General features: G+C 38.9%; 1 protein-coding gene across 1 annotated transcript; it reads right to left on the bottom strand.

Moving 5' to 3' along the window:
• Positions 1-183: 183 nt before the first annotated feature.
• LOC131698779 (receptor expression-enhancing protein 5-like) lies at positions 184-13,416 on the bottom strand. The gene is made up of 5 exons (XM_058992805.1): positions 13,159-13,416; positions 12,273-12,366; positions 7,983-8,121; positions 2,384-2,552; positions 184-538 (listed from the first exon to the last, which is right to left on the bottom strand). Exons 1-5 carry the CDS (start codon positions 13,274-13,276, stop codon positions 489-491), a joined length of 570 nt encoding a protein of 189 aa, XP_058848788.1. The 5' UTR covers positions 13,277-13,416; the 3' UTR covers positions 184-488.
• Positions 13,417-15,299: the final 1,883 nt, after the last annotated feature.

The following is a 15,299-nucleotide window of genomic DNA, read 5'->3' as shown; positions in this document are numbered from 1 at the left end:
ATTAACCAAGTAAAATTGTGAAATTTCCAGCCGCTACCATCTTGGAGAACCAGTTTACTGTCAACTGTCAGCCTACAGCTGATTTGTTAATCAAAGGATAGCCAGGAAAGAACACCCTGGCTTCAGTGAGTTTTACTTCCTGGTAAATCTTTTAATACCAACAAGAAAAAACAATAAAGACAATTAGTAATATGTTGTTCTTTATTAGGTTCCTTCTTGTGCAGGGGCGGGACAATACACTTGAAACGCATTGTTCCAATGTATACATGATTAAAATAGTTTTGAAATAAGCTTGAACAGCTACTGCACTGCCTTTATGTAACACACATCCATTGCTACGGATACATACAACAATACAATAGTGAGCAAAACTGAAAAGATCTCCTGGGTCATTAAAAAGAAAAACTCCAAGGCAACATTTATTTAGACATTTTGTACCACAGTCCTCCAAAGAGATTAAGCTTTTTAAATAAGACTTTGTCCAGGGCTTAGGAGCTCTTCTTCTCTTCAAACATTATGTTTGCTGTTGCTTTTTTGGCTGAAAAACACAATAAATGAAAATAGAGTGAAACCTTTATATTAAGAAGAGTCAAGGCCCCAAAATGATGGCCTTAATAGGGCTGGGCACAGAATTTCTTGTAACAAGTCAATACCACAGTGATTTTGTCAATTTTGTGGAATTTTGCAGGCAAGATATCTGCCAATGCGTACGGTTTCTAGTGTGTAATATACATAATATAAAGTCTTGGAGCAAAATGTGTCTATTACAGAATTTACCATTCTTAACTCCACACCAAGGCTGTCACTACTGTGCAGTCTCAGTTAATCCAGTGGGGATGGGGGAAGCAGTTTAGAGGAAACAGAAATTCTGTTCTCCACTCCCAAACCGCACCCAATTTAGATATTTAGTGTTTCGCTGAACTTCCCTGCAACTCCCTGCTATCCTTGCTGTTGACTGAGTTCACGGAAGTTGGCACTAGGTAGTTTTAGTGCTACCCTGCAGGGAAGTTAGTTTGATCGACTTGCCTTGGCCAGTCTTATAAACAGATCAGATTACCCAGAGATGTAATGTTTACACCCAAACATGTAATCATGTTTTCAAAATCAACATTCGGTTGTGAGTTTGAGATTTTCTGCTGCTCACTTCTATCTTCTTGTTTATGTCTTTCTTTTGTTTCACTACTTTATGCTGCTTGGTGTCGACCAGTTGTATTTTACTTCCCTTTGCATTTTCACATTGGTTTTCCCTCGACCACTGACTGCATACAGTGCATCTCTGTCTGTCTCTGTGTTACTTGACTTGTAGTACTTTAGTTTTCTTGTCTGCAATGTTTTTTGGCTCTGTTTTAGCAAGTTTTTACATAGGTCTATACTGTACTGTAGGTGTAGATTTGGTAGGGGTGGGGGAGTGATTTTGTAACCTCACTTCACTGACTGAGAGCAAGAACACCGATATATGTTTGGAAATTAAATATTCTAAAACTATCATTCTTGTCAGCTGCAATGCTGGTTTGTTTTTGCGTCAGGCCAAAATTTCAAAATAGAAATATTGCTGATCTACTAAGAAATGTAGGTGCACGTAGACATTCTAATTTCAGAAACAGGCCCTATGGGATTGACCAGTACCTGAGGAAACACACTGGTACTAAATAAATAAGTTTAACCAATAGAAATTGAGAATATATGTAAATATAATTCATTATTGCAAATCTAGTTGGGCTACTATTACTGCACTTTTCATTTTCTTTCTCTAGGTAATCCTGTGACATCAGGAAACAGTTTTGAACGCAAACACTCCTACCACTTTTGATACATTTTCATTGGTCTTCTGCAAAAGCTACAAATTAAGGCTCCTAAGCAAGCCTCAAACTTACCTACATTAACTAACCTACAAAAACCTTGTTTCTAACATTCTGCCTCGTCTGGTCCATTCTCCCCTGACAAGCACTGTGCTGCACAATGTAATGCCTCTAATACTGTCGTCGTGGGCTCTGGGTTTAAAATAGGAAATGCCACTACAGTTCATATTAGACTATACTGCTGAATTAAAAGTCAGATGCATGTCATATATGTGGAAACACATTATTTATTTTTTCCCATGGAATGCTTAAAACTGATCAACACATCCCTAATGCTGTTTAAACAAATTGAAACATGTGTGCGTTTAAAGATGAATAAGAGGTGGGACTCCTGTTTTAAATTTTATATCAATTTCTTATTTTTTTTCATTAGGCACATATAATTCGCTGATTTTTACTTTTGTGTTACACTATACAACTTTGTGCATCTGCCATGGCCTCACCACATCCAGAGATTGAATTATCTACCTCAAGTGTGACTATTCTGGCAATACTATAAAGTATTAGTAATGATGTGGCCTTACCCTCGTTGGTAATGGTGTCAGCAGCCTCTGAAGCCTTGTCTTTCAGGTCCTTCACAACACGATCCATCTTGGCCTCATGCTTCAGAAAGAAGGGGCGGATAATCCGATGGTAGATCAACATGGATCCGTTGGAAGGGGTGGGAGACATGCACCACACAAGGAAAGCACACTGTTGGCAAACACACAAATGTCAATGTGCTTTTAAAAACAGGAATCAAACTCGGCATACTTGACTGCAGACCAAGTATCTAGCCTATATTTAGTCTCCCAGCGGCATTTGCAAGCCATTGCTGTGTCTTCTGTGAGTCACATGCTTTTGTGATTCTCAAATGCTTCACTGTACCTTCAAGTTGCATACACCCTATTGAGATTACCACTTAGACACTAGTTGAGAGTTGTAGCGTGAATACGCAATATGCTGGCTGTCTGTCTGCAGACCTTATGAAAACCTTGCATATGCAGGGAGATTGCAGTAGTTGAGGGAATTAAGTTACGTATGACTTCTCTTTTGCTGAATATCCTCGTAAAGCTTTATTGGTTCTTTCCCAACCAAACCATTTAGACAGGCAAAGAAAGAAACTGCATTCAAGGTAACTGATTAATAAGAGGTTTAAATCTTACTATCATGCCATTTCTGTGTTTTTTTGTTTGTTTGTTTGAAGATGCAAATGATGTTTAAAATAGACTGTGTCAGATAGGTATCAATGATCTCTGTATCCTGATCAGCAGAGCTTGACATTATCTCTTTCACTTATCTTTCATTTGTCAAGTCATGCTTTGCTTGTCATGTAAGCCTCTTGCATTCTTCCTGCAGATACTGCTGAGCGCATGATAGGAGTAAATCTCTCCTCCACTTGTTTATCTACTAATCATTGAGTTTTGGTGCAGGAAGTTTCCCCGCTGTGGCTGGAAATTAAAAGTTAAGGCTATAATAATCTTAGACATGTTTATCAGTTTTACACAAGAGTCTGATCACTAACACTAACTCACAGACTAGCACGCTGAATTTGGGATGCAGATTATAGCTCCTTGCCTCTCAGTGGCTTGCAAGCTGGATTGGTGGGTATGTCAACCATGCCTCATACAGGTGCATGGATTTAATTGCACAACAGTTTAACAGGACCATGGTGTGCAAAACCTTTGCTGCCTAACAAGGTAAATTGAGCAGTCTCAACTAGGGAAGTGCGACAAGTATATATACATTTATCTGATGACATTTATTCATCCTTAACAAAGTCCTATACTGTACATTTAACACTTAATGTTAACATGGCCCAACTCTCCTTTTCTTCTCCCTTTCTTTACAATACATTTTACTCCCTTGTGCAAGATAATGAGGTAAATTACAAGTTACAGCCACTCCCTGTTTGTTCATTACAACTGCTAACTGGTTTAGACATGCTTTTGTCACAAGATTACGCATCACAGAATGGACTGTAGGTATTGTCTGCTGCTGTTTGAAATGCATTCGTAAAACACAAAGTTCTTTCTAATCTGATTTGGTATACTTTTAAAGTGCATGATTTTGAAGGATTTTTGGCTTTTTTACTGTTTAGTGTTTAGGAATCTGGTATCAGTGTTTGAGAACTTTCCATGTGGATATGCAGCTGGATATGTCTATATCCTACACAGGACCTTTGGGTTAGAGCTACTATTTCTGGGATAGACTTCCAAGGATAAAGTGTTCTTGTTTTTCTAGAGGATCCCGAACAACAACATGTATTTCATTTCAAATAACTCCTCAATTTATACTACATTCCACAGAAATTCAAAGGAAATAATAACCCTTATCAATGTTTCTTACCACAGCTATTTATTGCAGAGTGTTGCCCAAATGGCAAATATTTACCATTGGCCTGCCCTTCCTTTACAACTATAAATGTTAGATTGGCAATGCATGCTTAATATTGTTCTGAAATTTGTACATTGCTATTTATTTCACCTCTTACCAAAGCTCTCACTTAAGCAAGTTACGCGCTCTAAAGGCAGCAATTTCGGTCGGGCAAGTCTTGCTGTTCCCATCTGTGCTGCATAATCCTTTGAGCTCAAGAAGGGTCTGCATTCCACTGTGTCTCTGTGAGGGGTAGAATTACCTTGTCTCATAGCAGATGCATCGGGCTGGGAGAAGGCAAAACACACTGATGGTGATCCTCTGTGACACTAGAACTAGACACCAATACCCAAGCAGCACAGTGCTCAAGAGGACAAGAATGGGATATTTGTAAGCAGCCGACAGCTTGAAATACAAGACCGCACCCTTTTATTTCACAAGCACCACACGTCAGGAAATCCCTGGACATGTAAATACTCACTTCCTGTATGTCGTGTTTGATTTTACAAACAAGGGTGGTCAAAGCAAATGCACACCTTGCATTTAGTGTCGTCAAACATGCTTACTACATTATAAGTGCCTGTAAGCACTCGTACGGCATGTCTTGCAAAGCAGAAAGACATTTAAGACTTTTAAGGCAGTGTTTGATATGATTCATACGGCAGCAATCCAAATAGGAACAAATATAGAAAGGGATGATCTTTTTTTAGATGTAACAGTAATAACATACCTCTTAATACCACAAGTTGCACAGTTTTCTATGGTTTTGAAAAACAGGAATTGAATTTAAATTGTACTAGCCTACAGATGCCTTGACCAGACTGCACCCAGCTACCTCCAGACCCTCATCTCTCCCTACACCCCCACTCGACCTCTCCGCTCCGCCTGCACTAGAAGACTAGCTCTACCTCCACTACGCTCCCCTGCCTCCAGAGCCCGCTCCTTCTCCACCCTTGCTCCGCAGTGGTGGAATGACCTTCCTACAGATGTCAGGACTGCCCAGTCCCTGACCACATTCCGGCGCCTCCTCAAGACTCACCTCTTCAAAGAGCACCTGTAGAACTCCTCTGTTTGTATCCTGGGACACTATCACCCTTCATGTAAATGTGCTTTATTTTGCTCTTATCTGCCCCCTATTTTACTGCATTTAATCCTGTACTTCAGAATACTGTAATCTGCCAAGTGTTTAACCTGTAGTACTTTGTATTTAATCACATCCTGATGTAACTATCACTATTTAATCATATCCTGATGTAACTATCACTATTATCTGCTGTATTATTGAATTGTGGTTTGTCACACTTGTACTTTGCTTGAACAAAAGTTATTGTATTTCTTGCTCTTATTGTATTACTTGTATTGTAACACTTGAAATGTATTTGCTTACGATTGTAAGTCGCCCTGGATAAGGGCGTCTGCTAAGAAATAAATAATAATAATAATAATAATAATAATAAATGGAACAGCTATCAATGATATTTATGACTTTAAAGCATGTTCAAATAAATTAGTTACAGTTCTTTGTCTGGAATGTAATGGCATCTTTTACGTTTACCATGTTTTGAGACAGCTGTATTTAAATTTTAACTTCCACTGGGGTTTGTTTCTAGAGCAAGTGATGTCTCTGAAGCTCACAAAGAAGATTAAACCAGAACTGTGTAATGAGCATGCACTGTAATTACCTTTTTGACGAGAAGGCTTTCAGTATAAGATCCCAAATAAGAACCCTAGGTTTTTACGAGAGGATTTGCTCACTAAACCACTGCACATACATTTTCATAAAAGACAGAAAGTGGTCCATTATCAAATTATATTGGTAACCTAAACTCAGGTTGTTTTCCGTTTGCTACCAAGTTCTTATAGTGTCCCTTTTAATTGTACTTTTAGTGTCTCCAAACCTGGAAAGTCTACATGCTGCAACATGGAAAAAATGTTTCACATCAGCCTTTGAGTCATTCTTAAACCTTTTTTGTTATCAGCTTATGCTGCCTATATCTGGTAAAGACTAAGAGGCCACAAATCACACTGGTCACATGGCATGGCTTTTGCTCTACAATGAAAAGGACCACATGGTTTATGTACGTGTTACACATTTAACCTTTAAAATCGATTCTGGTTGCTAGTATATTATTTAAATATAACTTCTCAGACACTATCTCATTTTCACTTATTCTCATTATTAACAGTTTATGCCACTGTACAGCTATAGCCAAAAGTTTTGCATCACCCTGTAGAATTAACACATTTTTCTTCATGAAGTCAAATGAAGCCTGCTGAATAATGTTAACATATGGAATTACATACCGCTTTGCATTGTTCCCTATACTTAATGACAAACTGACAAACATTGAAAAATATGATATTTTGAAATCTAACATGAAATAACTGTACTACTGCTATGGCTTCCGGTAGACATTTGTACTTTCTTTGATTACATGACGTTACATATGTATATGTATATCGAAAGGGCTGTAGCCAGTCAGCTGATGAAACATCCAACAGCCACTTCTGACACCATAGATCATGGCATTCTTCTTGACCGCCTTCAGAAGTATGCTGGGATCTCTGGAACCTGTCTCTCCTGTATGTCCTCTTACCTATCCGGACGCATGCAGTCTGTTTTCTATGCTGGATGCAGTGGTGTTCTCCAAGGATCTGTTCTTGGGCCCTTCTCTTCAATATCTACATGCTTCCTTTAGGTCACCTTATCCACCAACACAGCCTCATGTCTCACTCCTATGCTGACGACACCCAGCTCTACTTAAAACTTGACTCTGGAAGCCCCTCTGCCATGGCCCGGCTCTCGGCTTGCATTCAAGACATTGAGGCCTGGATGTCTACCAATTTTCTTCAGCTGAACACTAGCAAATCTGAACTCCTTCTAGTAGGATCTAAAACTCAGCTTAAGCTCAATATAGCTGCCCTGAACCTCGGAAACTCTGCTGCTGCCTTCCCCCACAGTATGAAGCCTTGGTGTACTTCTTGACAGCAACCTCTCCTTTGATGCCCACATCTCCTCCGTGGTCAAATCTTCCTTCTACCATCTTCGAAACATCTCCAAAGTCCGTCCCTACCTTTCCTTCCCGGATACAGAGATACTTTGTCATGCATTTGTCTCCTTTCGACTCAACTACTGCAACTCTCTATGGTGGTCTCCCGGCACGCACCATAAACCGACTGCAGCTAGTTCAGCATGATCACCCCCCCCCGTCTTGCCCAGCTGCACTGGCTACCTGTAAAGTTCAGGATTACTTTCAAAACTCTCCTGCTCACCTACAATGCCCTTCATCACATAGGTCCCGAGTACCTCCTCAACTTGCTGACCCACTATGTCCCTGCCCACAAGCTGAGGTCCTCTGACTCTGGCCTGCTTGTTATCCCCAAGCAAAAGTGCACCACACTTGGAGAACACTCATTTAGCTTCATGGCTCCAACTCTTTGGAACTCTCGCCCAGCTTTGATGCGTGATGCTCTCACCATTGCTCGCTTCAAATCAACTCTCAAGACCCATTTGTTCTCTCTTGCTTTCCATGCTCTTTAAGCCTGACATCTGCTATTAGCTGCTGTGTTGTTGCTATTATTTCATGTATTATGCATTTTTCACTGTATATTATGTATTATGCATTTCTCTGTATTTAAAGTATTATGGATTTTCTTGTTGTTACTGCATCTTGTAAAGCGCTTTGTGATGGTGGTCCATTTTGAAAGGTGCTACATAAAATAAAGATTGATTTATATCTCCCCAACAAAACAACAAAAACAACATACCTTGCCCATGTAGTAAAATGGGAACCAAGACAGGAAAATATCAGCAAAGAATTCAGCCACGCTGAAAACTCCATACACCACCCAGTAGGTCAGCCATTTTGTGTCATCATCTTTGGCTATGCTTTCGATTGCTTTAATTCTGAAAGTCAGAAACAAGATTATTTTAATAAGGGCAGTGTAAGCAGCAAAATAAACACATCATGTTATTCCATCAGAATAAGAGGTAGGCTAGATTTTTAATATTTATGCAACCTTTCTTTTAGTGCATATGGGGTGGTTTGAAGAAATACATTCAGTGGATGACACTGTGTGCCGACTTTAGAGGTACACTTCTAGAATACATAACTGATATCTCAAGTCTGAACAGGTGCATAAAACCTAAGAATATAACAAGGCATCACATAAAAGTCTCTGTAATACATTTTTAAATACTGGTATTAATAAAGCAGGAAAACAAGTCTAAAGTAAGACCAGCAAACACTTTCAATACTGGCTTATATTTGTATTATTATTGTGATAGTGTTATACACTGGGAGAGAGATGTATTCGTAGCAAGAAGACTGGGAATCCCTTTATAGAACACACATACACACACTGGTATAATTTGGGAACCCACATTAAAGGGCATCCTGGTTTACTTCAACCCTAAAAATACACCAACCATTTAAACATGATCAGCTGCCTGGTAAAAGGTTTAAGAATATAAGAAAGCATTACATTTGAATGCTCAAAACTTTGGTACTGCCGCATATTAATTCTCAGCTATATAAGTGTGTGTGTGTGTGTGTGTGTGTGTGTGTGTCTATATATATATATATATATATATATATATATATATATATATATATATATATATATATATATATATATATATATATATAAAATCTAAGAAGGGACATATCAGATGTAATAATGTGTAAACATGACATTCATATGCAGAGGTACATCGAATGTGGCAGTGGAATGGTTCATTTTTACTGGACACCACTTGTAACGGAACTTTATTGAGTGAATCATGAGACAATGCAACTCTGTACCCACTATAAGGACCCCATGTCAAAGCATGTGGTCTGTGTCATTGATATGGCTAGAGGTTAAAACAACGTGGCAGTGAAAGGGTTGGACAACACAGGTAATGGAATTTAAGAACATCAAAGAATACAGCTGTTACCAAACAGAAGACAGCAGCTCCAAGTGTACCATCCCATATTCGGTCAGAGGTCATGGTCACAATCACTATTGTTTTGTGTTGTACCTAGACTCTTTTCATTGTGGGATCATATCATCCCTGGGATCCACCGATTCTGATTAGTACTCAAACTAAAGAGTGACAAATCTAACTGGCATTTTACATCATTGTTTACAATATTCTTTCAGTTTTTAATTAGCTGAATAACGAATAATAAAAAAGTATAATTCAGTTTAATATTACAGTAAAAGAAAGAATTTCTTAGCAGACACCCTTACCCAGGGTGACTTACAGTTGTAAACAAAAAATACAGTTCAATAGTCTTCTATTATGCGTTTACCTTGAATTTGCAACCTTGTGCTTTACCATGCATTTACAGCACTTCCTTCTTCCTACATCTCTGCATTTCCCATGTGACTGACACTACACCACAACAGCAGTATATAGACACTCCAAACCACACAATATTATACCACATCCTGAACAGTACGGCACATGCAATTCTACAGACTACCTTGCTCAGCATTTGATATATAATATATATATATATATATATATATATATATATATATATATATATATATATATATATATATATATATATATATATATATATATTCTGTGATGACAACTGCATTAAATAATCAATGCCCCTGGGCTAAAAATCTTAAATTCAATAAAGGCGCGGCCTCTTGTCTGTGCCAGAAAAATGAAGCTGCCGTGTACAATCCATGTGTCCAATAGATTTCTCAACAACGAAGAACCCAGTAATAAACCAGTCACATGGTGACTCAATTCCCTAGTGCAACTTAAGATGATAATGCATCAGTTGCGCATCCTGAAATGTTTTTTTGTCAACGTGCCAGTTCTGCTCTATGTCTGTGCTTGTGGTAATTCCTGTTGGTAAAGGGTGGGCCTCTTTCTGACATTTCAGAGCTATCAAGCAAACAGACTGCACACGGAAGAGCATCAGGTAATCCAATCCAGCTTCATTGTGCAGTCACTCATGGCAGAAGACTCAACACAAGGCAAAGTATAGTATGTAAATAAAACAAAATCCTGAGATGGTGCAAACAACTGTGAAAACTAGAAAAAATGGGCACCGCTAAACATAGCAAGTAGGAATAGGATATTTGAAAAGCTACTGCAAATGGATATTAATAAAGGTGCAAACATATTTATAGAACGGACTGCTCCATCTTAACCTATATGCTGAATTTTATAACACATCCTTCAATATTTATTTTCTTCATGTTTTTCACATTTTATAACAGATTCTTACTGTATGTGTGTGTGTGTGTGTGTCATGTCTAAACAATAAAACTAATTTTCAACACTGACCTTCTTGCAAATACAATGCTAACTTTATTACAATAAGCTGACCAAGCAAAACTGTTTATGTTGTTATTTTGTGGATTCTGGCAGAAACATTAAACAGGTGTTAAATGGAGAAGGTAAAAAAAAAATGTGTCGTGACACAATTGCAACCTTAAAATATGTTTATTTTGGTTTAATCTACAGTAGGTCACAATATATTTTAAAAAAAGAGCATCAGTTTAAAGTCTTGTTAATTTGTGCTCATTTTCAAACTACAAATTTAATTTATAGCCCATGATACAACACGAATACAACATTTTCAAACAGCATCATTGTTAAACCTTACCTAACACATACTCGCTTATGAGAGCAATTAGCCTCAAATGTATATTATTATTTGTTGTTTGATCTGTTTTTCTTCCCGGAATTTGCTATTTTTGTATCAGTGCTTGTTTTACGGATATAATGAGAATGTACTTTACACTAGGGCTATCCAAACGATAGTTCTCAATCCATATACGGCTCTTGATTTATAGGTATTGGATTATTCCATTACTGCTGTTTAAGCTTTTCTACTTTAAATACAAGTACATCTGGAACATAAAAACCCACACCCCAATAAAGTCTGCTAGTTCTGACACTCTATCGTAATTGGGTTGAAACTCATATTTAACGTAGTAATGACAACGCACTGGGCTAAATTCATATACTTATGTTTGGTTTTTTTTGTGTGTGGCTATTTTATTTTATTATTTTTTTTTTTTTTTTTTAAATTTAAGTCGTTGCCAATTAGTTTTTATTATTTTCTCCCCAATTTGAAATGCCCAATTATTTTTAGGCTCAGCTCACCGCTACCACCCCTGCGCTGACTCTGGAGGGGCGAAAATGAACACACGCTGCCCTCCGAAGCGTGTGCCGTCAGCCGCCTGCTTCTTTACATTCTGTAAACTCACCGTGCAGCCGCCTCAGAGGACAACGCAGCTCTGGGCAGCTTACAGGCAAGCCCGCAGGCGCCCGGCCAGACTACAGGGGTCGCTGGTGCGCGGTGAGCCGAGGACACCCTGGCCGACCTAACCATCCCCCCGGACGACGCTCGGCCAATTGAGCGCCGCCCCCTGGGAGCTCCCGTCCACGGTCGGCTGTGGAATAGCCTGGACTCGAACTGGCGACGTTCAGGCTATAGAGCGCATCCTGCACTCTAGCGAGTGCTTTTACTGGATGCGCCAGGCGAGAGTCCCCGTGTGTGGCTATTTTAATAACCCATTTAGTAATAACATGCTTGCCAAATAGCAACATTAGGCAATATCTCTTAACAGACTTACTCAATATTTGCTGATTCATTCAAAAAATGTACATGCAAATTAATGAAACTAATGTGTACATATACTGTGAAATATTTATCTGCATTGGCTTTTATGTTTTGTTTTGTTTTTTTAATAATGTGATCCTCTGTGTCTTACATACTGAAATGTACAAACAGACGCTTGAATTGTCATAATGTATTACTGCACTGTATATAAATATGCCTGTTAAGGACACTACAGATATCTCTTCAGTTTATATTATGTTGCTGACTATAGGCTTCTAGGGTGACGTAATCGTTCAAACGGCATAGCCTGTGTATAGCTAAATTCAAAATGGTTTGGGTTTTAATTGAACCAGCTCATCTCTCTCTCTCTCTCTCTCTCTCTCTCTCTCTCTCTCTCTCTCTCTCTATATATATATATATATATATATATAAAACACTAAACAAATAAATAAAAATAACAAACAGAATAACTTACGAAATATATGCAGGATACACGAATCCAATGAGGTTACACAAAAGAGATGCCCCATATCCGATCACAAGATATAAAGAAATAATGGCAATGACAGCTGCAAAACAAAATCATAACACGCTGTAGCCTTACAGTTTATATCATAATTAGATTTTAAACAACCACTGTATACCTTTCGCAAGACATTGTCAGAAATAGCTTGGGATACAAACAACGGGGTGGTACAGATGACTGTAGCCTGATTTTACAGATTTTTGGCAAAAGAAAATGTTTACGTAACAGTGCAACGCACATTGAATATGATGATATATCAAGGGTTCTGTGAAAAAAATCTTACCGAGCTATACTATAGTTTTGCATATGCTATTAAAACGTTAATAAGACATTATTCTACTGGAATGACGGGAATATATGTCCCCTAGTACATTATAATATGCAAATATGTATTCATCACAACAACAATATATACAGCTATAGCCAAAGGTTTTTCATCACCCAATTATTACTTCAGTCGCGAATGAACCCTACTGAATAACGTTACGTTAACATATTGACTTACATACTGCTATGTAGTTTCCCATACTTAACGAAAAATGTGACATTTCGAAATCCAACATGAAATACTGTACTATTTTTAAATAAAATATCTAAATTCTGTTTATATATTTTATTTTTATTTGTATTAATGTCTCGGTCCTAAAATTATAGGTGATGCAAAACGTTTGGCCATAGCTGCATTTCATGAGTTGTTGTTTTTTGTTTTTTTTTCTATTTAAAACATAACTTCCATTTTTATACAACAGTGACACACAATTGCCAGTCAAAGAAGCAGCTCTTTTGGTACTCCTGTTTGCTGCGTGGTCTATAATTACTATAATTAACGACTTACCGATTGCAATGTAGGATCGCTTTACTCCTGTCTTGGCCTCGATTTTTGCCAGTTGATCGTTTACTACATTCTTCTCATGAAGAAACTTCTCAAACCTCTCTTTTAGCGCCCCAGCCATGTTTTTCTGTTTGTGTGGTTCAGTTCAGTATAGCCTGCTTGCTGTCTCTTCCCTTTGAAATCAAGCCACACTGCAATACTGTAATACGCACAAGTCTCCCTTGCTTTTTAACATCGCCCTGTCACAAGTACTACAGGGCCGTCAGAGCCAGGATGTGGTGTACGTCACACAGGCAGCCACACCCTTATTAGTCTGCCAAATATGTTGAAAAACCCGTATCTGTTCTGAACTCATAGGTGGACGAGTTGTTCAATATTTAATTACACAGAAACAAGGTTATACCAGCTAAGGGTTCTGAGCTTTTACAGCAGGAAATTGTCATTGTGGTTCTCTGAATGAAACATTTTCCTGCGCCCTTTGAAAACAACTGTGTGGGCTCTCAGAACATATACCATCAGACTAATGAGTTTTTTGTGATTGTTGTAGGCACTGCAGTGAGCTGGTTACCAGCAAGAGTTGGAATGCAGGGACACATACTTAAGGGTCTCTTAATATATTTCAAGTTGGTAGAAAAAAAACAAAAAAAACAAAAAAAACACAGCATGGGTTGGATTTTTTTTTTCTTCTTTAATTTATAACATTTCTAGTATGAGTTAATAATTGTAATAGGTTAACACTTTATTTATCTGCCAAAGTACCATTAATCCTGCTTGTGGAGGTTTGAGACATTGACAGTAAATTAAAGTTCTATGCATGGCATAAAGCCACTAAAATACAAACAACAGAAGGGCCCAGCCCAGCAGTACCACAACAGTCCGCCAACCTATACGTCACTCTAGCAGCAGTGAACGCGGTCTGGCACTGCAGCTGTGAGGGGCTTAGCCCGGATCAGCAGGCCCTGCTGCAGGAGCTGTTGCGGGAGTTCCAGCACTGCTTCACAACCAGGCCAGAGGGAGTGGGTCAGACCCACCGGGTGCAGCACGACATCGACCTAGCAGGTTTTTAAACAGCTATTGGCCTTGTTTTTACTATTGCCCCCCTTTGTAAATCACACTGAAGCATACCGCACACCACCCCCGTCCACTTGGTCTTGTTGCTACTTTTCCACTCTATCTGCTGTGACTTTTTCCTGAATAAAAAGGCAAACATTTATTTAACATGCAGGCCAAAAAACTAAATGTTATACTAGACAGTGTGCACAATTTAATTGGGCATCCTAACCCAAGCTTACCTTTCATGTGCTGTACTGCACATAATTAAACCATATTTTATGTGTTTTTGTATTTGCTGTCAAAGGTTATGTATTTTATCTGACGCAGATACATGTAATGTAAAGCCTAGAGATGATAAATTAACAAAAGCAATAAGTGTGTAAAAGTATTGTCAATAGAGCAGTTAGCAGTTGTGCCAGTCCCCTTGCAAAGTGAGGTGGAACCCATTTAAGGGTGTGCATATAATAGTGGTCAGTCTACAGGAACCAGGGACTGAGGCAGATAGGCTAGCTCCTGCTTCAAGTAATCTTTAATTAACTACATTTGGTAACTCTGTAAGGTGGTGTTTGAATTAGCTGAGTTAGTGTGTGATTAGTACCAGGTGAGTGGTTTAATTGAATAGAAGTTGTTTTGCTATCTGATTGGTTTCCACGCAGTTGTTTTTTATATATTAAGCAGCCTATTTTAGCGCAAGCCATACGCGCCAGCCAACCGAAGAGCCTCAACAAAAGAGCCGGGAGTCTAGCTGTGGGAGTCCAGCGAGGGGAGGCCTGCACTGAGACGCTGTTCCAATAGATCCAAACCTACCGGGGCTCTAGAAGAAGCTATCTACTAGTCAGGTCTGTACCCTCCACCCTACTGCTCCTACTGTGCCTTTTGTCCTGCTATGACTGTCTCTCACATCCCTGTTCTGTCCTCCCGTCCTCGTCCTCTGCCCTCCTTCCGCTGCTGCTCCTCCAACCCCTCTAACCTCATTTCTCTGCCTCTCCCCCCCTCCCGCACACTCTCTGGTGCACTCTGGAACTGTCACTCTTCTGCTAACAAAGCTGATTTCATATCTGCCTTTGCCTCCCACCTCTCGCTGGATTTCC

The sequence above is a fragment of the Acipenser ruthenus genome, chromosome 2 (assembly GCF_902713425.1).
Source record: "Acipenser ruthenus chromosome 2, fAciRut3.2 maternal haplotype, whole genome shotgun sequence".
NCBI lineage: Eukaryota > Metazoa > Chordata > Actinopteri > Acipenseriformes > Acipenseridae > Acipenser > Acipenser ruthenus.
This window is presented reverse-complemented; position numbering and strand designations above follow the sequence as displayed.